The sequence below is a fragment of the Taudactylus pleione genome, unplaced genomic scaffold, assembly GCF_031769625.1.
Source record: "Taudactylus pleione unplaced genomic scaffold, aTauple2 ptg000149l, whole genome shotgun sequence".
Taxonomy (NCBI): Eukaryota; Metazoa; Chordata; class Amphibia; order Anura; family Myobatrachidae; genus Taudactylus; species Taudactylus pleione.
In genome coordinates, this window is record NW_028284551.1 from 3,865,063 (window position 1) to 3,889,656 (window position 24,594).

Here is a 24,594-nt window from a genome sequence, read left to right on the forward strand (position 1 = left end):
TAGTTAATATTCCCCATAGTCTTTAAAGTGAATTCTATGTGCTGCGGTCTCATTTCAAATGGAAATCCTATCAACCAACTAAGGCCATTGAGACATAGGGGTATATGTACTAAAGTGAGAGTTTTTAGCAGTGGAGATGTTGCCCATAGCAACCAATCAGATGCTAGCTATTATCTTCTAGAAGGTGCTAGTTAAATGTTAAGTAGAATCTGATTGTTTTCTATGGGCAACTTCTCCACATCTAAAAACTCTCACTTTATTAAACAAACCCCATACTCTGTGTGGCACTGCACATTGCAAAGGGGTACTTTTCCCTCAGCAGCTGACCCAGGACCCTCCAACATGACTGGGTAATTAATAACTACTACCCCCTCCTATCTCGGCTCCCCTGATGTCAATAGACAGAAAATCCAAGGCAGAAGAGTCCCATGTTGTACTCACAGTACTACTGATTGGAGTAACGCATTGCCCCTCTTACAAATTTTCAACCGTTATGCAGCATTATATTATAGGGAATTAGGGATGTGCTCTGACCCCTGTGTTTTGGTTTTGGATCTGAATGCATCTTTGTGTTTTGGTTTTGCAAAACCAACCTCAAGTGCTTTGGATTTTTTTTTTTTACTTAGAATTATAAAAAGTTTTATAAACAGGTAAAATCATTTCATTTTTGCAATCCAAAATACAAAATTCGTATTTAAAATCTGAATTCTGAACCGCTGGAAGATTAGAACTGCGACTCGGATTTATCTGGATCTCCTCAGGAGATATTGTAGAACCGTGACTTGTATCTGTCCGGATTCACGAAATTCAGGTGCATTCACTCAGAGTTCTGGGGAAACTAACCACACATCTCTATCGGGAATATAGAGTTACCTGACAAAATTGCCTTTTTTCTTTCTTTTTTATTGAAAACTTGGGATGGTGCTCATGAAAAAAAAAAAAAAAACTTGCACAGGGGTGTGGTTTCAGGCCCTCCTCAGGGGAAGAGCCCCTTTATCTCTGATCCAGAGAACCCAAAGGTCACTTAAGGTAATGTTCTGCAGACTCCCCTTCGCTGCAAGGCTTGGGTAAACCCTTTTCCATGGGATATATTGAGGAATCACCCAGGGCCTGGTGAAAAGTGTAACAAAAGACAAATGGTGAGGCGCTGCCTGAAACCAATACCTGTGTAGGATATATATATTATCAAAGAACCAATTGTAATAAACAAATCAATAAACAAATATACTAAAATTATAAATAAAATTGAGGGTGCGGCCGTATGTACTGGGTAGTCCCCCCAGAAGAATAATACAACAGAAAACTAAAAATGACTTTAAGAAAAAACGGCGCAAAAATCTAATATTACACTATTGTACTGAGTGAAATAGATGAATAAATACTGTGTGAGCAATCTTTAAAGAATAAAATAACAAATTTAATAAGCAGAATATGCAATCTAAAATGTATACAGCAAGCACATGTACTTCAATCATACAAAGGACATTTGGCCTATAATAGAAGGCATATATGTGGGGTAAGTTTTAAACCACCAGAGGATAGGACCAGTCCATTTTGCAAAAAACACTGTACAGTATATCTATGAAGCGAGGGATCCAAGTATAGTTACCGGGTGCCGCTCAGTCCTTTAGGGTGTAGTTGATGAAGTCCAGCAGGGTTGGAATAACCTGCAGCAGTCCCTTAGCTGTGAGTCTCCCAAACAGGCTTCACAGCAGTTTATCTTGCATTTATCTGGATTCTAATTAAATAAAGTCTCTTCCCAATATGATGTACAGTGGGTGGTCCAGCAAATAACAAACAATCCTCTGGTGGTGGGCCTGACACGTTTCCCTGTCGCAGACAGCTTTTTCAAAGGCAGTATGTGTTGTAATCCACTTTGTCATGTACCCCTTCTCATTAGGAGTCAAATAGATGCACCTGCACCTATGTTTAATTAAAGGCCCCCATACATCAGCAATTGATTGCAGCAATCATGCAATTTGCAATCGATTGTGTATAAAAATCTTTCCCTTTTTCAATCGATTGTGGCAATTCTGCAATCTGCAATCGATTGAAAAAGGGAAAGATTTTTATACACAATCGATTGCAAATTGCACGATTGCTGCAATCAATTGCTGATGTATGGGAGCCTTAAGACGCACACTAGTGCACATGATAGAAGCTATAAGAGCATATAAAAAGAAGGAAGCTCACACAGTTCAAAATATATCATAAAATTAGAATTGAATGGAGACAGAAGTTTCTAAAAAAAACCTTTTTATTTATCTCATATGTAAACAAATGTGTATAATCACACTGTGGCCCTGATTCAGAGCCGGACATTCTGACAGAGCGCTCACTCTGAATCAGGGCCGTCCTTCTTAATTTTTAGAGCGGCCTCCCGGCCGCTCATATAGCTGTGTGTGACCACCCACAGCTATAGTGAGTGGCCAGGAAGATGGTCGTTGCCACAAGCCCTGGAGTGCTTTCGGCTCTATCAGAGCCGAGAGCACTCCCACTGACATCACTTGGGAACGCCTCCGTCTGGGCAGCCACGCCCCCGTGACGCCCACCAAAGGGGGCGTGCTGTCACTCACCATCGACAGCACGCCCCCTTTGGTACGAGACCCGGAGCGACGGCTTGCCCATCGCTATATGGGTCTAACGCATGCGCACGACGGAGCCGGCTCCATCGTGCGCATGCCCACTGGGCCAACATCGACCCGCTTGCGAGCGCTCAGCGCTCGAGAGCGGGTCTGAATCAGGCCCTGTGTCCCATGAGCGGGAGTCCAAAGTTAAAGGATTCCACAGTCACGTGTCCTCAGTCGCACCATGAGACTGTGGGCCTGATTCAGACCCGGTCGCAAGCACTGAGCGCTCGCAACCGATTGATGGTGGCCCACAGCGCGTGCGCACGACGGAGCCGGCTCCGTCGTGCGCATGCGCGAGACCCGGCTAGCAACGGGCACTCCGTCGCTCTGGGTCTCGCACCAAAGGGGGCGAGCTGGGAAGTTGAGTGACAGCTCGCCCCCTTTGGTGGGCGGGCTGGGGGGTGGCTGCCCAAATGGAGGCGTTCCCGAGGGAACGCTTGCCATTTGGGGGCGGCCCCACTGACATCACGAGTGATGTCAGTGGAGAGATTCCGGCTCTGTTAGAGCCGAAATCTCTCTGTGGCTTGCGATGAATGAGACCCTACCACAAGGGTCTCACCGCAAGCCCGATGGTCGCGATGGCCTTGACCATTGCGACCATCATAATGGCCGCTCGCTATTGCTGTGGGTGGTCACCCACAGCTATGCGAGCGGCCAAGAGGCCGCTCCATGAAAAAAAAAGCCCGGCCATGATTCAGAGCGAGCGGCTCTGAATCAGGCCCTGTGTACTCACTGTATGCAAACATAAAATCATTCCTCCTACTGGGTCTCATAGAGGGATAGCCGAATTTCCTGTTTTTCTGTGTCTGTGATGGTTGATGCATCTCCATGATGCATGGTGCGTTCATTGACGAATAGTGCATCTGTGTGATGCATGATGCATCCATATAACGCCCTATGCATCCACATGGTGCATCGTGCGTCACTTGAGGCATACTGCATTTTCGAGATGCACGTTGCGTCCACACAACACATGTAGCGTCCACGCAGAGCAAAATGTGTACACACTCCATAGGCTCTGTTTTTCTGTGACAGTCCCGTCTTATATGACCTGGCTCTCTGCACTCATAGCAAATGACCCTGGTGTCCCCAGCTGTGTTTCCTTGAGGAGGGTTGACAGTCGGCAAATTTCCTGCAATCTCATACCGCTCCAATACTGTAACTAATTCCTCTAAATTCTGAGGATAAGCATGTATGACCCAGTGCTTCATATTCCGCCCTAGGGTTCTTGTACACTGGTCAACAACCACCGTCTTTACAATCTGAGCGGCAGTGTCGTCTTCTGGCTGGAGCCAACTCAGCCCCTGTCTGACGAGTTCTGCAACCTGCTTACGAATAGGGACCCCTGGTATTAGGGCCCATTCATGGAAGCGTTGCGCTTTTCCAGAAGGAGTGAAACCTGACCTGGCCAGAATAGCACTTTTGACTAGGTCATATTTCTCTGCATCAGCAGAGGACAGATCAGAATAGGCTTTCTGAGCCTCACCAGAGAGATAGGTTGCAAGTCTATCAGCCCAAGTATCTGCTGGCCAGTTTAAATGCTGTGCCACCCTCTCAAATATCAGCAAATATGCCTCTGGGTCATCTGAGGCAGACATTTTCTTCAGATGCCCAGCACTTGTTGTGCCCATTGACTAAATCACTACCTGTAACATTTGTTCCTCTGACTTTTGGTGAGAGGCCAACAAATTTACTATAGTGCAAAAAACTTCCTCCATATTTATAGTGGGAGGGGTATGTACAAGTGTAGGTGCTTTTAGATAACAAGCCAGTTTACACAAATAAATACTTCTCTTTCTTTCAGAAAAGCAATTGTAATTCACGTTTAACACAGAAAAAGAAAACACTGCTGCTTCCAGCACTGCAGTGCTTAAATAGACCTCAGTAATATGTGTGTCTTGCTCTTGTTCAGTCTATAGGTGCACTTAATTAAACAGTATACTAGCTGGTGAAGGTACTAATCAGCATTTGTTATATCTCAAGCACCTTAGTAAAAACAAAGCAAAGAAACTTATTTTTCTCAGACCAAAGTTTTGCACAGCAAGTTCCACTGTAAAGCAGGTTACACAATGTCCTTAATACAACTGCGTTTTTTCTGGTTCGCTAACCATACTCACATATATCGAATGTTCTGCCTTGTCAGTTCCTTTACCATGCTGGAAGTGGCTGGCTTATGTGCTGCGACAAAGCAGTGCAGAGGTCCCCGTATGGGCCACCACATGTAACATGGGGTATGGAAATGAGGACTTCACACAGGCAGGTACTTGGTGAAGCAGTGTCTTTTATTGGCACCAGACACTGCACCTTAGAATACATGAGCATAGGCCTGCACACATACAGGCACATAACAGAAAATAAACAAACAAACATGAAAGCCTCTGCACTCCTTGTGCTAATCAGTCTCCCAGCATAGCCCTTGACCCTGACACTACAACACTGTGTCCCTACTTCCTGGCTGCTACTCAGCATCAGGCAATGAGCTCCAGGTGTGTGAGAGTTTTAAACCCTTCCTGTACTCTAGTGATTATTCCAGCTGGGTCTGTGTAAATGTGAAACCCTGGAATTCCACACCTCCACTGCTAATGCAGAATGCACAGGTTTCACTCCAGCCTCCCTTGGAGGGAGCTGATTCCACCAGAATGTGGGTAATTCAGGTGAGAGACAATCCCTATCACCACAGTATATATATATTAGGGATGTGCAGGCTCAGATTAGTTTGGATTTTCCCGCCAAATTCTGACTTTTCCCGCCAAAAATCGGGTCTCAGAAAGAGGCAAAACGTCATCTTTCATGGACAAGCATGAACTTTTGTCCAGGAATGATGATGTTTGTCCATGAAAGTTGATGTTTTGCTTCTTTCTGAGACACGATTTTTTGCAGGAAAAATCTGAATTTGGTGGGAACATCCAAACTAATCCGAGCCGCCACATCTCTAATACTGTATATATATATATATATAGAGCCCTAACTATCTACTCTACCTACATGCGAACCATTGGGGCCATTATGGGATGTTGAAGGAGTCACCAAAACACATAGCACTATATGCAGTGATTCAAGTATCGTTCTGGTACGCATTTTATACATTAATTACGCTATTTCTTTCAAACAAAATACAACACTATATGTGTTTTCTCTGGCTCTGTTTGAGCCCATCCTATTTAAGGTTTCAGGACACCTTGAAGTTCCGGGTCCATTTCACCACATGGAGTTCCAGTAAAAGAACCACAGATAAGCGAAAAAGTTTTATTTTCTGGTACGCACATTTATATTTGAGCACGTGCTAATTTTTTATAATTACTACACTATTAGGTGCATGTCCTTTCCAAACCTCACTTCCAGAATATATATATATATATATATATATATATATACACACAGTGTCGGACTGGGGCATAAGGGGCCCACCTGGAGAATGCAGTGGAAGGGGCCCATGCTTTAGGAGTGTGGCCAGCCACCAAAGTTGCTTGGCCACCATTAGGCAAATATTGGTGTCGTTTCTATAGAAGAAAACCAAGAACCAAAGTTTTTCAGTGGTCCTTCTCAAAAAGGTAACTGACCCTCCAATAGAGTAACATTGTATAATTCAGAGCACAGTCTAGAACATGACCCTTAGAGGTAGGGATGGGGCCCTCAGGCAGTGGGGCCCACTGGAGATTTCACCTGTACCCCTGTGGGCCAGTCAGACCCTGTATATTTTATATATTACATTATATCTCTATATAATACATGATATTTGATGCACATATATAAAAATTCTAACTACAAATTGTATACTGTATATAAAATATATATATACCCCTCTGTATGCGCCAGTGTGATTAAATTACAATCGCTGGTCTACAAAATGATGTGGGTATCTTGACACAGGAAAACGAGGGCCACTTTGCTAAAGTACAGTAAGTAGAAATAAGTAAAAAGTTAATTTTTAAGCATCCATTACATTTTCTATTTATTCCAAAATTCAAAGAGAGTACGGGTTGTATATATTAAAGTGTGGGTTTTTAGAAGTGGAGATGTTGCCCATAGCAACCAATCAGATTCTAGCTATTATCTTCTATAAGGTGCTAGACAAATGTTAAGTAGAATCTGGTTGCTATGGGCAACATCTCCACTTCTACAAACTCTCACCTTAGTAATTATACCTCTAAAAGTAACTTTTTGTTACTGCAACCTTTGCAGTGAGGCCTAGCCATCGGCCTGCTGTATAAACTTCATTTCTAGATAGCAGACACCTTCATACCCACTGATATCCATTAAAGCATTGAGTCCACAGTAATATTTGTGTAGTAACCCTTTTCATAAGAGGATAAACCTTTTTTATGTCTATTAATATGTCACCATAATGTCATTAAAACTGTCACCTTTTGAAATGAACTCTGGAACCTTGCAAACTCTTTACTTTAATAGATAACAAGCCTAAATATTCTGATGGAAGTAAGGATTTACTGCCGCTAATCAGCAAGCAGAGGACCTAAATTACAGATGTTATCTCGCAGATAATGATCACCGTCTTGACTATTAGCCACAAAGGGGTTTGATATTCCCCTGGATAATTATTGTGGGAATTTTAAGCAGCAATTATTTATTTCACTTTGCCATCTGGAAATGTATAAATCTATTTTATGTACATGTTACATTTAATAGACATAAGTTTGATGTTTTTAAAATGTCAAGGAATATTACTGTAGTATAGCGGATTTTGGAATTCTTAACCAGTGATTGCATAGAAGTATGCATGGTTCTTACCAGAGTAACTTATTTTAATATAAAACTAGATTTATAACTGTAGTCTGATGACTGTTGCCAGGGGCGTTTTTAGTAGAGATGAGCGGGTCCGGTTCCCTGAGAACCGGACCCACCCGAATTTTGGGGATGCGGGGCGATGTCGAGTCGCGAGGTTTTGTTTTCAGCGGGCTTAATGTTGATTAGAAAGGAGGAAAAAAGATGGCGCCCGCCATCCCCCGCCACCGCCGCCCCCCCCCGCACTGCCGACACTACCGGCACCCCCACTGGCAGCATCCCCTGCTGTCGACACCACTGCTGCTGACACTCCTGCACTGCTTCCCAACATACTGAGGACACAGTCAGCGACCCCCACACTGCCGACGCTCCCACAGTGAGGACACCACCAGCACCCCTGCACTGCCGACACAGTCAGCAAACCTGCACTGAGGACACCACTGGCACCCCCGCTCTGCCGACACCGCCGGCACCCTGCATTGAGAACACCCCTGCACTGCTGACACAGTTAGCAAACCTGCAATGAGGACACCGCTGGCACCCCCGCTCTGCTGACACCACCGCTACCCTTCACTGAGAACACTGCCAGCCCTGCCATTCAATGTACTGAGGACACCGCCAGCAAGCCCCACACTGCTGACACAGCCAGCAAACCTGCACTAAAGACACCGCTGGCACCCCCGCACAGCCGACACAGCCAGCAAACCTGCACTAAAGACACCGCTAGCACCCCCGCACTGCTGACATCATTGGTACCCTTCACTGAGGACACTGCCAGTACTGCAGCACTGCCATTCCATATACTGAGGACACCGTCAGCAACCCCTTTTGGCCTTAACTAGGTTAAGCAGATAATATTGTGAGGTGGTCAAAATAGATTGGAAATTACTGGAATTAAATGTTATTGAGGTTAATTACACTGTAGGAATAAAAACAGGCCCATTTTATGTGATTTTAGCTGTTTTTATGGTTTTTTAAGAAAAATATCCAGACCCAAAACCAAAACACGAAAACAAAACACCAAGGAAAAAAATCCAAAACCAGATACAGATCCAAAACCAGGGGAGATCCAGATCCAAAACCAAAACCAAACCACAAGGGTCGGCGCACATTTTTAGTGGTCAGGATGCTCCTAGGGACAACCTTAACGGCTGCCCCCTGCTTCCCAATATTATTATTTACATTCCAACTATAACAAAATATAATCATAAAACAATCCATGAGCTATGACAATTCCTTTTACTTTTAAATATATATAAATAATTACTAGTTAGGCCAATTTACAGGGACTTCCTTCTTTCTTTCAAAACTGAAAATTCTTCAATAAGGTCCCATAATCAAAATGGCCTTTTAATTCAGCTTCAAGGTTAAGCAGCGATAAAGACACTTCTCGGATGCTTGTTTTACTTGTGTCACTGACTGTAACAAAACAAGCTGATACAGTACCTGGTGATAGTTTGTCAGTCCAAAATATCCTAGTAACTACAAAATATTTCCACTCTACCCTACCATACCATTTTGAGTGGAGTGTGGACAGGTCACATATCCCACTGCAACCCAGTTAGAGAGATGCCTCTGATAACTGGGCAGGCACCTGCCAGGCCAAACTGGTAATTGACCAGCCCCCACACCCAGGTGAAATCTGCTTGGTCCTTCCATTTCCCAGTAACTATAAAATAATTCCACTGTACCGTACCGTACGCCATCTTGCGTTCAGGGTGGACAGTTAGCGCAGTCTCCACTCTCCATTCAAGATGGCGTATGGTACAGTGCAAATATTACTGGGAAATGTAAGAGTGACAGTAAAATAACTAGTTTCTGATGCTGCCCCCAGCAAAAGGTCCCCTAGGCACATGCCTCGCCCTCACATGATTAATGGATAATTTACCACTGACCACTACTGCTGATAGCGGTAAACAGTCTTGAGTCCAATGATATCCAGTACCTTACCCATTTGATGAAATTCATAGTGCTAAGATTCCCCATATTCTGCCAGCTGTAACTGATTATATTGTTATGATTAGGGATGTGCGCCAACCCCCGTGTTTTGGTTTTGGATCTGTATCTCCTTCAAGGTTTTAGATCTGGATTTGTTTTTACAAAACTATCCTTGCGTGTTTTGATTTTGGATCTGTATTTTTTCTAAAAAATCATAAAAACAGCTGAAATAACATAATTTGGGCCTGTTATTGTTCCTACAGTTTTATTTCCTCAATAACATTTATTTCCAGTCATTTCTAGTCCAGTCATTTGACCACCTCACAGCTCACAATATTGATTTCATCCAGTGTAGGCAAAAGGTTGCATCGAGCTAGCTGGCTGAATAAGCTATGTGACAGCAATGGGTGGCACTAACATATGGCAGTTCAGCTTCCAACATGACACAGAGTGGCCCTGCAGTGGCAGACAGGATGGCAGTTTCATAATCTATAAAATTAATAATGTCAGGCAGCAATGCCCCAAATAGCACATAATGCATGTTGTATATAGTATACAGGATTTGAACAGTTTAACAAACCAATCACTTCAGTGACAGGGACTGCCAATTGTGGCTGAAGCGATTGGTTTGTTTTGGCCCCCACAAAACAAGCTACCAACGGGCAGCTGACATTGCTGGCAATGATCTCTCAATGCACAAACTGGCTTTACAGAGGCAAGATGTTGTCACCATTATCATCCGATTCCTCGCCCTCGTCAATGTGTACATCATCTTCACACAATATTAATTTGTTCCGACTAGAATTCACCATTACAGCCTCAGATGCCTCTGTAATTTTTGGACGTAATTGGCGGTAAGGGTCGTCAGTTCATTTTGATGAACATCATCTTTTACACATTTTGAGGAATTAGCCTCCTATGCCGATTGCTGACAAGGTTCCCGGCTGTGCTGAAAACTCTTTCTGAGTACACACTGGAGGGTGGGCAGCTCAAATAAAGCAAAGCCAGTTTGTGCAAGGGCCTCCAAATTGCCTTTTTTTCCTGGTAGTAGTGAAACGGACCGTCTGACATGCCTATTTGGATGCTATCATTAAAATAGTCCTCAACCATTCTTTGAATGGTGGCCATATCAGATGGAGTCACGGTAGAGGTCTCATTAATTCTAGGCAATTCTTTTAGACCCAACCAGATGTCAAAACTTGGTTGTGTTGACTCATCTGCATCACCAGTGGGAATTTTTTTGGGAAAGTTTAGATTTTTCCTGGCAGCCGCGCTTACTGACGAAACTGAAGGAGGAGCCATCACTGCATCATGTGCCGCTTGAGCTGACAATTTCCTTACCAGCAGCTCTTTGCATCTCTTCAGATCTGTGTCTGCTGGGAAGAAAGACACAACGTATGACTTAAACCTAGGACCCAGCACGGTCGCCAAAATGTATTGATCCGATTGTAAGATACTGACAGCCCTTGGATCCTGGCAAAGCAAATAAAGAAATTGATCTACAAGTCTGAAATGCTTAGCGGAATCGCTTAATTTCAGCTTCTCAAGCTGCTCTCAAGCTGCTTTTCCAACAGTTTCTCAAGCTGCTTTTCCAACAGTCTAAGTAGGGGAATTACCTGAACTCACTTCACAGGTGACTACTTCAAGGATTTCAGCACTTGCACAACACGGAAAGTATTTTCCACTGAGCTTGAGTAAGGTACATTCCCCCTCCTCTTCCTATGTCAGGTACTGCAATCATCTACATGCACCTGCTGAATGGCAAAAATGTCCAGAAATTGTGCGGGCCACAAAGAGCATCTCCTGCATGGCCCTATCATTTTTTTAAACAATGTTGCACCACCAAGTTGATTGTGTGAGTAAAATATGGGGCATGTTGGAATTCACCCTGCTGTTATGCTCTCACAATATTGGTGGCATTGTCAGAAATCACAAATCCCGAGGAGAGTCCAAGAGGGGTAAGCCATTTTACAATGACTTCTCTGAGTGTTTCTTAGTTGTAAGCGGTATTCCTCCTAGTGAAACCAGTGATACACAGAGTAGCCTGCCTCTGAATGAGCTGCTGTTTCTTAGATGTTGCTGCTGGTTCCACTGAAGGCAATACACTGTCGCAAGCTGCCGCTGCATCTTGTTGTTCAACGGTTCTCCTGGTGATTCTCTTAGGCCTGTTGCCAGGAGACGGCACGCTGTCAACTCATGAAGTCCACCCATCCGGCTGTATGTCATCCCTGCCGGGACTGAATTGGTTCTTCCTCCTTTTTCTTTCCTGCTGGTGCGTTACTCGGATGCCGGTTGAGTTGGTATATCTCATTGCGATTGTCATCGTCTCCATACCTGAGTCTTTCGTATCTCCTGTCGAATAACATCTCAGCAGCATTATCTGCACTGCAGCATGTGAGGTTCCACCATAACATCGCAACTATCTCCGCTGCAGAGTGCTTCCTTTTTTTCCAAGTGCCATGTCATATTCCGGTGGCACAGTACACACTACTGCATGTGAGGGTCTCCAGCCTAACACCGCAACAACCTCTGCAGTGAGTGTACATATCACCTCCCAGTTGCCGCATCACTTCCTGGTGGCATTAACCGCACTGCAGCGTGTGAGGTTCCAGTATAACATCGTGGCTATTTCCTCTGCTGAGTGCTTCCAGCCTTCCAAGTGCTGTGTCATATTCTGGCGGCACAGTGCACACTGCTGCATCTGAGGGTCTCCTGCCTTACTCCGCTACCACCTCCGCAGTGTGTGCACACCTCATATCTCCACTGCCATACCATCCCAGCAGCATTAACCGCTGTACAGCGTCTTCAGTCATCACAATTTCCGCATCATCCTGGCAGCATTTACCACAGTGCTGCATTTTCAGCTATCACATTCCTGCACCATCCGGGTGGCAACAACCACAGTACAGCGTCTGAAGTGGACTAAATTGTTTACCAAGGATATCTCCACCTACCTGCCTCTCAGGATACCTCCAGCCCTCAAGGCTGTTCCGTGACCATCAAGTCACCATCTAGCCGAGCACCTCCAGCCCTCAAGGCTGCTCTGTGACCATTAGATCTCCATCATGCCAAGCACCTCCATCACCAAAGGCTGCTTTGTGACCATCAGGTCACCATCTTGCCAAGTAGCTCCAAGCCCTCAAGGCTGCTCTGTGACCATCTGATCACCATCTTGCCAAGCATCTCCAGCCCTCTAGGCTTCTACGTGACCACCAGATCTCCACCTTTGTCTAGCATCTACAGCCCTGGGTAATAACTGCACTATCCTTCTGAAGAGAATCTTCCTGGGATTCATAAAATACACCCACCAGTGGGCTGTTACAGTCATGTAATCTTGCATTTGCCCTGTTCCCCTTGTCCACATATCTGTGGTTAAGTGTGCATTGGGTACAATGGCATTTTGGAGGACACTAATTATGTTTTTTTTACCCTCCCTGTACAGGCTGAGAATTGCTTTTCTAGTGAAGTGGAACCTAGATGGGATTTGGTAGTGGGGACAGAGGACCTCAATTAACTGTCTAAAACCCACTGCACTAATGGCGGATATTGCACACACATCTAATACAAGCATAGATGTTTTAGCGTCAATGATCTGCTGTGCAATTGGGTGACTGCTGTCATACTTGCTCCCCCTGGCAAAGGATTGTTTAACAGTCAATTGTTTTTTAGAACTAGTAGTCTTCCTGGTCCCCTTCTGGGATGAAGATCCACTCCAAGCAGCAGCAGGCATAGTGCTGAAGGATTCTTCTGAGGAATCCAGGATAGGTTAGGACTGACTTATCCTTATCAAATTGGATGCAAGACTACTTCCAATCATGATTGAGAATATTGTTGATGAAGGTGTTGGTGGTGAAAATGCCAGGTGCTTGGATCTAGCATACAGAGGGGAGATAGTTGACGCTGGACTGCTTGTTGTTATTTTATTAGCCAAAGTTTCTGAATTTTGCAAACACTTTTGATTAATGTGCTGTAGATGACATAACAGGGAGGAGGTTCCTAGATGGCTAGGGTCTCTACCTCTACGGGTACAGATGGCTTGACAATTGTTGACAATTGTTGTCCAGATTTGGGTAGAAATTATTCCACACATAAGAAGTGGATTTTTTGTTTTATGCCCAGGCATAACAATGGGCTTTTCCTTTTCATGGGCAACAGCTGTTTCCACTGGGGCCTGATTTACACGAACAACATCCTCATCAACAACATCGTCATCATCAGCATCTTCATCATCAACATCCTTATTAGCGTCAGCTACACAAATATCCTCCTCATCCTGGTGCACTTCCACAGAAGCATCCTCAATTTCTATGTCAGCATGTTGACTTGTGCTGCTCATCCCCACGTTTGCAGAGGATGCACAAGTGGTGGAAGGAGGCTCATCTGCGAGTACAGTATTGGAAAGGTCATGCTCACACATGGCACCCGCAAACACACTTAAACTCTCCTCAGGGATTTGTGACATTTCTGAGTGCACAGCTGGTTCCTGTGCCTTAACGATTTTCATTTTTGAGATGTCTACAGGGAGAAGGGCTTACATCATCATAAGAGGCAGAACCACCAGTCATAAATAAAGGCCAAGGCCTTAGCCTTTTCTTGCCACTTTGTGTGGTGAAAGGTATATTTCCAATTTTATGTCTTTCTGCAGCTAACTTTCCCTTTGATGTTTTTTCTTAACCACTGTAAAATTTGGTTCTTTGATTTTAGATGCCCTGACTTACCCTGTATGCCCTTAGGCATCAGCTTTAGTAGATGAAGTAGATGATCATCATGACTGGTGGCACTGGCAGCAACTCCAGCACTAGTATGTGGTTCCTGCACTCTTCTCAACTGTTTGTTCTCCATATCAACAAACACGAATGAAGTGGGTTACAGCACACACATCAATTTGTACCACTTTTAAATATTTAACTGTGGTATGGTATCAATGACCTACAGTGTCACAATATTTTTTATGAATAAGACAAGAATAACACACTGCGCTACCACTTACACTGTCACAAGATTTTTTTATGAGTAAAACACTGTGCTACCACTTACAGGGCTCTATTTATTGACATAATTTTGACTAAAATAAAGTGAAAAAGGGTGTTTTCACATCCTTTTCACATTATTTTAGTATCACCTATATTTACTAAAGGGCAATTGGAGTAGAATTCGTAAAATTCTACTTCAAGCCCTAATTATCACATATTTTTAGCAAGCAGATCACATTTCCCATAATTGTAATGGGAAATGTGATCTGGCATTATCCCGGGTCTTCCCTGGTTACTGGATTCCTGCCTGTAGTAAACAGGGCCCACAGTGCCACAATATTTTTTATGAATAAGAAAACAATAACACACTGCGCTACCACTTACAGTGTCACAATATTTTTTATAAATAAGAATAGCAAACTGTGCTATGATTTATAGTGTCACGTGGATAATAAACTGCGGTCTGGCAGACAGTGTCACTGAACAATAATAGCGTAGCTAGCTCACACAAAAAAAAATCAGCAAAAAGATCTTTTGCTAATTTTATTTAACTTTTATTTTTTTTACACTGGGGAAGAGTACCCCTGGACGAGGCAGCAGCCCCTTGATGAACAATACAGCACCCCGTTATGTACAACAAAGCACCCCTGCGGAGTGCGGACGGACCACCTGCAGAGTCACAAATATGTGGATGATAAACAGCGGTCTGGCTGGCAGTGTCACCGAACAATAATAGTGTAGCTAGCACACACACAAAATGTATTTGTTATTTTTTGTGGAATGATAATTACTAATTTTAACTTTAATTTTTTTACACTGGGGAAGAACACCCCTAAATTTACAGAGCACCCCTGGATGACACAGTATCCCTTTATGAACTGCAGCCCTAGCCCCTTGTTTGACAGGACAACAGTGACACAGAAGCACCCCCATTTTATGTATTGCAGCCCCAGCCCGACAACACTGCACCCTTGAACAACTACAACACTACACCCTTGAACAACAGAGAAGAAAAGAGGCCCTGATTCAGAGTCGGACGCTCTGACAGAGCGCTCGCTCTGAATCAGGGCCGTCCCTGCTCCTTTTTGGAGCGGCCTCCTGGCCGCTCGCATAGCTGTGGGTGACCACCCATAGCTATAGCGAGCGGCCAAAATGATGATCACGATGGTCAAGACCATTGGGCTTGCGACGAGACCCTGCAGTAGGGTCTCATTGCCGCAAGCCCTGGAGTGCTTTTGGCTCTATCAGAGCCAAAAGCACTCCCACTGACATCACTAGTGATGTCAGTGGGGCCATCCCCAGACGGTAGGCGTTCCCATGGGAACGCCTCCGTCTGGGCAGCCACGCCCCCGCACTCCCACCAAAGGGGGCGTGCTGTCAATCACCATCGACAGCACGCCCCCTTTGGTGCGATACCCATAACGACGGCTTGTGCATGCACACTTGGGCAACATCGACCCGGTCGCGAGCGCTCAGCGCTCGCGAGCGGGTCTGCATCAGGCCCAGGGGCCCTGGGTCAGAGATTCAGAGCCGGTCGCTCTGACAGAGCGCTCGCTCTGAATCAGGGCCGGTCTTTTTTTTTTTAGAACAGCCTCCTAGTCGCTCGCATAGCTGTGGGTGACCACCCACAGCTATAGCGAGCGGCCAGGAAGATGGTCGCGATGGTCAACACCATCGGGACTATTGGGCTTGCGATGAGACCCTTGTGGTAGGTTCTTGTTGCCTCAAGCCCCAGAGAGATTTTGGCTCTAACAAAGCCGGAATCTCTCCACTGACATCAACCCCCCCTCCCTCCTCACTATCTTGCGGAGTCGCAGCAGCCCAGCACACAGCGTATGCAGGGATGTAGTGGGAGTTTGCTGTGGCTGCTGCTTAGCAGCCGCGAGCAATCTCCTATGCCTGAGGGGGGGAGTGATCACACTGATCGCGCCCCCCCTGGCACACCTCCCGCGATTAGGCCATGCCCCCTCTTTACCAGGGCCCCGCGCGCTGTCAATGGCCCTGAAGGGAGGGTTAGGGGGGGGGGGGAGAGGGGAGGGTTAGGGTTACTTACCTCTGCTGTCAGGATTCCATTCTGCTGGGCTAGGCTTGTTGGGATTTAAACCATAACAATCCCATTCTCATAAAGTGATTATCATTAATTGTTAGCACTATGCTGCTTTAAAAAGCAAAGTTACTGTCTTCCTGTAAAATGTTACTCGGGGACAGGGAAGAGCTATAGAAACGTAGAGATCTCCTTAGCGGTACAGTTTCTTAATTCTGTAAGCAGTAGCCTAGTGGTTAAATGCACCAAGACAAAGAAGGACAGCTGAAATCCTGTTGCCTGTTTTGCATGTTATGTCAGAATTAATATACAAAATAGGTTTGGTTGGAAAACCATCCCTGAAACAAATTACAGTGCTGCATAAAGCAGCATTCACTCTATACTGTAAGTAACCTGAGTAAGAGAGTAATCTAAAAACATTGGCAAAAATTCATGCTTTTGCCACGGTTAGGACTATTTCAGAGCTGCTGCATCTCAGGGTGGTGATAACAGGGACACTTCTGAGGAATCTGATTTTTTTTTTCTAAAGCATTGTTTCTAAAAAAAAAAAAAAACATTGTTTTTATAATTTTTTGTTTTCATTTTAAAAAATATAGTGTTTTCTTTTTAAAATAGCAGTGGAACTGGAGGCACAGTGCGAACTGGCAGAGCTGACAGATGCATAAAGTACTGGTTGGCAAAGTGGAAATACTCCTCCTACCGTTGTCACTCAGTATTGCCGTAAAGCTGAGTATCATTCAGTTACTCTGACGGTATATTATTTATTAGTAATATTTCGCAATACAATATTTTGTAATGCCACTATAAGAAAATCTTTGTTATCTTTTTCCTTGTATAAACCACATAATGTGCATTTGGGACAGAGCTAGTTAATAGAAGAACTAATAGAAGAACTAACCGTGACCAGCTATATTGATTTATTTTATCCTAATTGATACACTCAGATTTTATAGTGCAGTTTTTTGATGGTCACAAACAGTATTGCTAAATAAAGCTTAGGCTGCCTTTTAAAATAAAACTGTTTTTTCCTAAGATAATTTTTTGTCGGTTTTCTTTTAAATGGTTTCTTCTAGAGATAGATGATATTGTAGTGAAATTTCACACAAATTAAGTTTTGCAGTGATCCAGGCATTTTGCAGAGGTCTAAATTTCCCACAATACAACCTTGAAACCTTGAGTTCCGCTTCTCCTTCTCCATTACACACTGTATTTGTACATTTGCATCTTGCGGAATTTATAGCCTATTAATAGAACTGGGAGAAAGTCGGTCAATTCATTCTGCTGTGTGGTGTGGTTGAGATAGCTCTGGAAACACTTAAGGACAAATTCTGCTATGTGAAAATGTTTTGCTCATCTCTAGTTCGTCCTAACATCATCCTGGGTTCTTAATATTCGACAGTGCACTGTGCCATTTCATTTGCTCTGTATGATGGATTCAATTATCAGTATATTTTCTTATTCCATCTACTATGTAATACAACATGTTTGCATAAGAACATTTAAAAATGAAAATCAGGCATAAGCATAGCAGGGGCTGCGTGTGATCATGCAGGACCCATTCTGCACATGTGCAGAGCAAGTCCTGTGCATGCACAGATTCCCAATGATCGGGAATCTGTGTTCAGCGCTGAATCAGCCCCTAAAACAGTGGTCTCCAACCTGTAGCTCGCGAGCTACCGGTAACTCGCGGTCTTAATTTTGGTAGCTCACCTAGCTGCAGTACTGCTGAGTAAACTAGGAGGAAGTGACCTCTGGCGCATGCTCCCCCATGGGTGCCAAGAGGGGGGGGGAGCGGGTACAGTTTACCCGAGTCCGGGCTTGCTAGAGGGACCCGGTGGGGCCCGGGTCTGGCGTCGCCCCCCCCCTCACAGCAGCTCAGCACACAGCTTGTGCTGTGCTGCAGTGCGAGACTGCTCGCAGCCAGAGCAGTCTACTATGGCTGTGGGGGGGAGCGATCACACTGATCGTGCCCCCCCCACTTAGCGTTGGGCTGGGGAGGCCCAGCGCTGCAAAAGTGATTTGTTTATTTATTTTTTAGCAAGGGGGCGTGGTCACACCTCCCATGATTAGGCCATGCCCCCTTCTTTAGCGGGGCCTGTCTGGGCTTTCTACGGCCCTGTGCTCCCAAGTGGTGTCGATGCCATGGGTGGAGCTTCCATGTGGTTCCATCCACAGCGTCTATGCTATGGCGGAGCGTGTGACTCCCACCCAGCCCTGCCGGAAAATCACACAGCAGCCCTGCCTATACAGTATCTTTTGCTCCTCTACTGCACGTACCTCCTTGGCGCCAGTAAAAACAGTGAAATGTGCCTGTGCTTAAATTGTATTTACAAACTACAACAATATCACTGTAATAATTAAATGCATTGTTATTTTCTATAAAACTTTTCTTTAATTTTCATTAAATTACCTTCAATTGTTGGGTTATTAGTCAGATTTTTTTTTCTGCAATGTTAGTAGCTCATCAGGAGGTTTCATTTTACTAAAGTAGCTCACACCTCAATTAAGGTTGGCAACCACTGCCCTAAAACAATAGAATAAATATTGTACTCATAAATGCCTATGTCAAGCTCCCTTTGCATATGTTACTGGAGTATCACCAACGATGTTATGTAAAATAAAAAAATGTCAAGTTTACTTTATCTACTGTGACCTCAGTTGTTTAGATTTAGGCTAATGAAAACACTTTTAAGATTGGTTGTTGGTTGCTACACTTATGGAACTTTTTAAATCGGATGGATAAACCTGCTGAATAAAATGATTTATGCAATCAGCTGAGAGATTGAACACATTATACTGTACGTAGCTGAATAGAACATGATACTAGTGGTTTTGAGCTGATCATGTGACGCTTACAGCCAGCCATTTGATGACCTCTTTGGCAATCTATGCCCCACTGCAGAATCTCATTATGTTAATTTCTGAACTTCTGGCCTGGGTTATTTTTATTTCCTATGTCCTTATTTGTTTCAGGTATGTATTATTATATTCCATGCCACTTACAGGTTCAGTGGAAAGTTTTTGTATATACTAGCAAACAAATACATATCCAGGGCTGATATTAGATATACTTTGTTTTTGTTTGTTACTAAACTAGTCTGTTATTACATGTAATCGCACTGTCACACTGCCTACAAATTTAGTGTTTAGGGATTAAAGGCCATTTGCAGAATTCAGATAAGTGCAAAATCTTCTGCGCCTGGGGTGGCTGCTACTAACCCCTAAAAGACCAGTCCTTTCTATAGAATCCTCTGATTCATTGTGACTCATGTGTCAAGTTGTGTTCAGTTTTATTAAATCATGAAATGTGGCTTATTGAAATAACTTAATACAAAATGGCAGATGCATTGTTTTTATGTCAGAAGTACAAAAAAAACATCCTTTCTCTCTATAAAATTGGGTCAGGACAAATTATTAGAGTCATTGAACAAGTAATAATCATTAGTCAATGCCTAAACAAGAAAACCTATCTCTACTATTGTTAAGACATCAGTATTTTTGTTGGTAGATGTGATGAGAAATGTGTGTGCATGCGCGTGTCTGTTTGTGCGTGCGTGCATGTGTGTGCTTGTGTGTGCATGTGTGTGTGTGAGAAATAACGTACCAAACAATTTATTAATAACATGCCAGATGTTTTAGAAAACTAGCTTTGTGCATTCTTGTTGGATCATATACTTCATGCTGAAAGGTATTTACCATTGCTTCTACCATGTCATATACCAACACGTTTCATCATAGGAGCACTTTGATGATTGGTTGATTTGGCACTAAATAGCAGCAAATATATCTACCTAGATGTTCTCTCAGAGGAACGTGGGTGTGCATTTTCCAGCTAATATTTACTAAAAATTAATAGAAAAAGAATGAAAGTTTGAAAATGATTGCCAGGGTTATACTTATTACAAAGTACAGATAATTAATAATAACATAGATAATAAAGCTTGATTTATTTTTAAGCTAGTAGCTGATTGGCTGAGAAATACACACCTGATCTCCACTGATTGGTCAGAGACAAAAAACGTGATTATTTATTCTTATCGGAATTTAGTGCCAAGCCAGTATCCTGACAGGGATTTGGTATATGTTGTTAACATACATTATGTCGACATGGTCATAATGTTGACATGCCTGGCATATTGCCACTGACCACATCGACACTGATGATTAGAATGTTGACAAAATGTTCCTGGTGGTCCAGTGGTGACTTACCTTGTTTGGCAAGTCTGGCAGCTCCAGCGGCTCCAGATGTGTCTCCCAGGTCAGGCTGTCAGTTAACAGTGACTTCCAATTGATCCTGTTGTGTTTGCAGCAGTGAGTGTATCGCTAACCCCTAACCCTAACCCACCTCCTCCTTGTACCTACCCTTAACCTTCTTGTGCCGCAGCATAGACCTAATGCTTCAGTCTGTGTAGAATGTCGGGATTGTGAAAATGTTGACATTCTGCAGATGAGAACGTTCAAAGTTGATATTTCAACAATGTCAACATAACTGTGGTGGTGTCAACATTATGATTTTTGACATTGTAAATGTCGACATTATGACTGCATCCCATCTAACAAAATTCTCCTGTAACAAAACTCAGTGGAAATGGGGTTTGGTGAAAGTATTTAACTTTGGATAACTTTCAGCACAAAGCAGATGTCCCGGTTGCTATAAAGCACTACCAAGTGCCACCTCTTTTCATAGATGACAAGCCTCCCAGCTGCCCCAATTCATTTTGGTCAATTCAACTTTGGGAGGAAGAAGAAAGGAGGCGATGCAGTGTGTTATAAGTGCAGGACATGTCTCCATGGCCAGTGATAACTCCCCTTTCATGTACACACATGCACAATTATTCCTTAAAGTTGTGTAGCACTGTATGAATGCTGCTAGTGTTTATGTGAAGTCACGGTTTGAATGTATTATCATCAACTACTAATGTATTTGTGAATGAACAATTATATGCATGTATGTGTGTAGATAGATAGATAGACAGACAGACAGACAGACCTTAAGGGGATGTGGTCAGTATCCCGGCACAGGGGATGCCGGTGCTTAGATTACCGGTTCTGGAATTCTGACCGCTGGCATCCCAAAGGTAAGTAGTGGGGTTAGGGGTAGTGTTAGGGTTAGGCACTAGGGGGAGGGTTAGCGTTAGGCACTAAGGGAGGAGGTTTAGGTTTAGGGTGCGTAGAGGGAGGGTTAGGGTTAAGGGTGGGAGAGGAGGAGGGTTAGGATACCTACCGACAGGTGTCAGTATCCTAACACTGTCGGGATGCCGGCATTGAGATTTTGACTGCCAGGATCCCAAGCACCAACATCCTGTACCCAACCCATCTTAATTCCTACTTACAGCTTAACCTCACAGCCCATGACTTTGTTCTCCAGCCACTGATTGCCTGGTGTGTGTGTGTGTGTGAGAGAGAGAGAGAGAGAGAATATCAATGTAATGACCTTAATTTGGCTTTTAGGGAGTTTCTAACTCAAGTCAGTAAAAATGTAAAAATAAGCAGTATTTGCTATAACAGAATGCATTGAATTTGTTACGATAAAGCCTGGGCAAAACTTTAAAACATGATTACTTGTCCACTACTAATAAGAATGATTTTAAAATCACCTAGTATACATTGACATTGCAGTTGCTATGTAATACATCCATTGCTTGTGGCTTGATTTTTCACAACAATACTAATATGAGTGTACATCTTACTCCTGTCCCCAGGGCTCTTGCTGATGTGATGCGACAACAGGGCCATTGCTCGGCAGACCACATGGAGAGAGATGCAAACCTCGTGGTTCATATGCAGCACTATGACACCATGCAGTCTCGACCATCTGCAAATAACTTACGTGAGTTTTATTACATGGCTATAAAGCCGCAGCTGGATGTGTAATCAGATAACCACTTTAGGAAAGTTTGTCATGTGGTTTAATTTCTCTCTAATTGGCAATTATCTAATTGCATGGTCAGAATTGCACTTGTGCTTGCGTGATATAATACTATTGTGCCACATGTACCCTGTTGGCTTTGTGGCCATAGAGTTGGCCGAGGTCACCTTCACATTGATACTTGTTGTCAGGTTTGTGGCCTCTTCACTCTTGAATGGATTTTTTACACATCTGTATGTTTTCAGCCTTTTAACCTTGCCGGCTTTTTAAAGTCCTGCTGGGTTTGTATTCAATTAGGAATTGTAGTAGGTAGTTACTCTGCAATCTGCTTTTTCTGTTTGCTGGAAGTGAAGCGCTGTGAATAGTAATGAGTTTAACCCTACTTGTGCAAACTGGTTTTTGTTGCTGTTATTTAGTTGACGTGGGTGATTGTAAAGTTTAATTTACCAATTATTCATCCTTACTATATTCTTAAAATGATATTAAATGTGTTTTGAAATTTCAGCTAATTGATACTTGCATTGCAAAATAAAACACTTCATCATGAACTATTATTCTCTTTATTTAAGATTACATTAATATATCATCCTCCTCCTTTATTACAGTAATTATTTTCATCTATTTACCTTGTTCATTTTGTTTGTTTTGTTGGCTTAAAGTATTTACCTAATATGAAACCCTTCCTCACATGGGTTTATTTCCCATGACATTCGTATAGAAGAAGTAGGCCCATAATGTGTGTTTTTTTTTACAAAAGTGGTAAAAGCCTGAGTGGGCATAGCCCATCTTCTCTTAGATGATATTAGTCTTATTGATTTAGATTGTAAGCTCTTACAAGCAGGGCCTCTGCCCTCTTGTGCTTCTCCTTACTTTACTTTTGCCTACTTCTTACCCCCCTCCAGGGCACCTAACACTTGGTTGCTTACGCTCTGTTGCATATCTAGGTGTTATGGTCACTTATGTATCAATGTATATTATCCATGTCCTTGTCCTATGTACTGTAAGTCAGTTGTCAAATTATTTGTTTATGTACTTTGTAAGGCGCTGCGGAACACTTGTGGCGCCATATAAATAAAGGATAAAATAATAATAATAATAATAATAATAATTGAAATGGAGAATGGGATAGGTACATTTTCATTGCATTGGAGGAGGGGCGTGACATGATTTGGAGTATGGCCTGGTCTAGAATTATTGGGATATGTTGTTAACATTCCTGCCTCACAGTGCTAGGACATGGGTTCTGTGGTTATATGAGTTTGTATGTTCTCCCCATGTTTGCTTCGGGTTCCGGTCCACAGCCATACCATTAGGTTAATTGGCTTTTGATGAAATTTACCCTAGTGCCTGTGTGAGTAATAGAGAATTTCACTTAAGCTCCACAAATGGGAATAATTCATCATTCATTGTAAAGTGTTGCATCTTGAATGTTTCAGATAAATGCCTTTCCATATATATTGTTTTTATGTACCCTGTAGCTACCTAACAGTATCTTGCATTACATTTAAAACTAATTTACATTCAGTCTTTCACTTCCTTAGAATTTTTGGCTCCTCAATAAATGAAATAAGCTAAGTACAGTATAAAACATATATAATCTGTATCCACTTACTACATAAACTCTTAAGAACAGTGGGGGCGGGATGTACTAAAGGGGAATATGTGGTAAAACCTTCGAAAATGCAGTTTTTGGAGGTTTTACCACATACCCCATATTATCTTCGTCCCGATGGGTAACGCCATTTTCAGGTGGCGCTACCAAATAGAAGCCTATGGGTTTCTTTTCGAGATGCTCCTCCTGAGAGGGACCCAATCGGATCCTTCCCATCAGCCCCCACAGCCCACATGCGCAGAAGGATGCTAGATGGACTTCTAGGTGTTAAACCTAGAAGTCCCTCTCTCCGGGGGCAAAGGACAGCTCTTATCGGGGGCGGGATGTACGTAGCATTGCATCCGCAATGCGGTACATCCTGCCTCTCATCGGGTAGATACCGTGGTTGATTACCATGATATGTACCTAGAATATCGTAAAGGACAGCTCTTTTGATAAGAGCTGTCCTTTGCGTTGCCCTCGGAGAGAGGTACTTCTGGGTTTAACACCCAGAAGTCCCTCTGGCATCCTTCTATACATCCGCAGAAGGCTGTGGGGGGTGATGGGAGGAATCCGATTGGATCACTCTTAGGGGGATCGTCCCAAAAAGAAAGCCATAGGCGTTACCCATCAGGACAAAGCACTGGAATTCATCGCATTCCGTTGCTTAGTACGTATAGGGTATGCGGTAAACCCCCAAAAAGTGCATTTTTGCATTTAATACTTCCCGCCCCGGAGAGCTGTCCTTTGCGATATTCTAGGTACATATCACGGTAATCAACCGCGGTTTGTACCCGATGAGAGGC

General features: G+C 43.4%; 1 protein-coding gene across 2 annotated transcripts in view; it reads left to right on the plus strand.

The window, feature by feature from the left end:
* The window catches only part of SHISA9 (shisa family member 9), a 530,821-nt gene that overhangs the window by 95,575 nt on the left and 410,652 nt on the right, over positions 1 to 24,594 (plus strand). For both annotated transcript variants that reach the window (XM_088474251.1, XM_088474252.1), the window contains exon 2: positions 22,031 to 22,158. In XM_088474251.1, the coding sequence (XP_088330377.1) occupies positions 22,031 to 22,158 (128 nt within the window). The remainder of the gene's footprint in view (positions 1 to 22,030; positions 22,159 to 24,594) is intronic.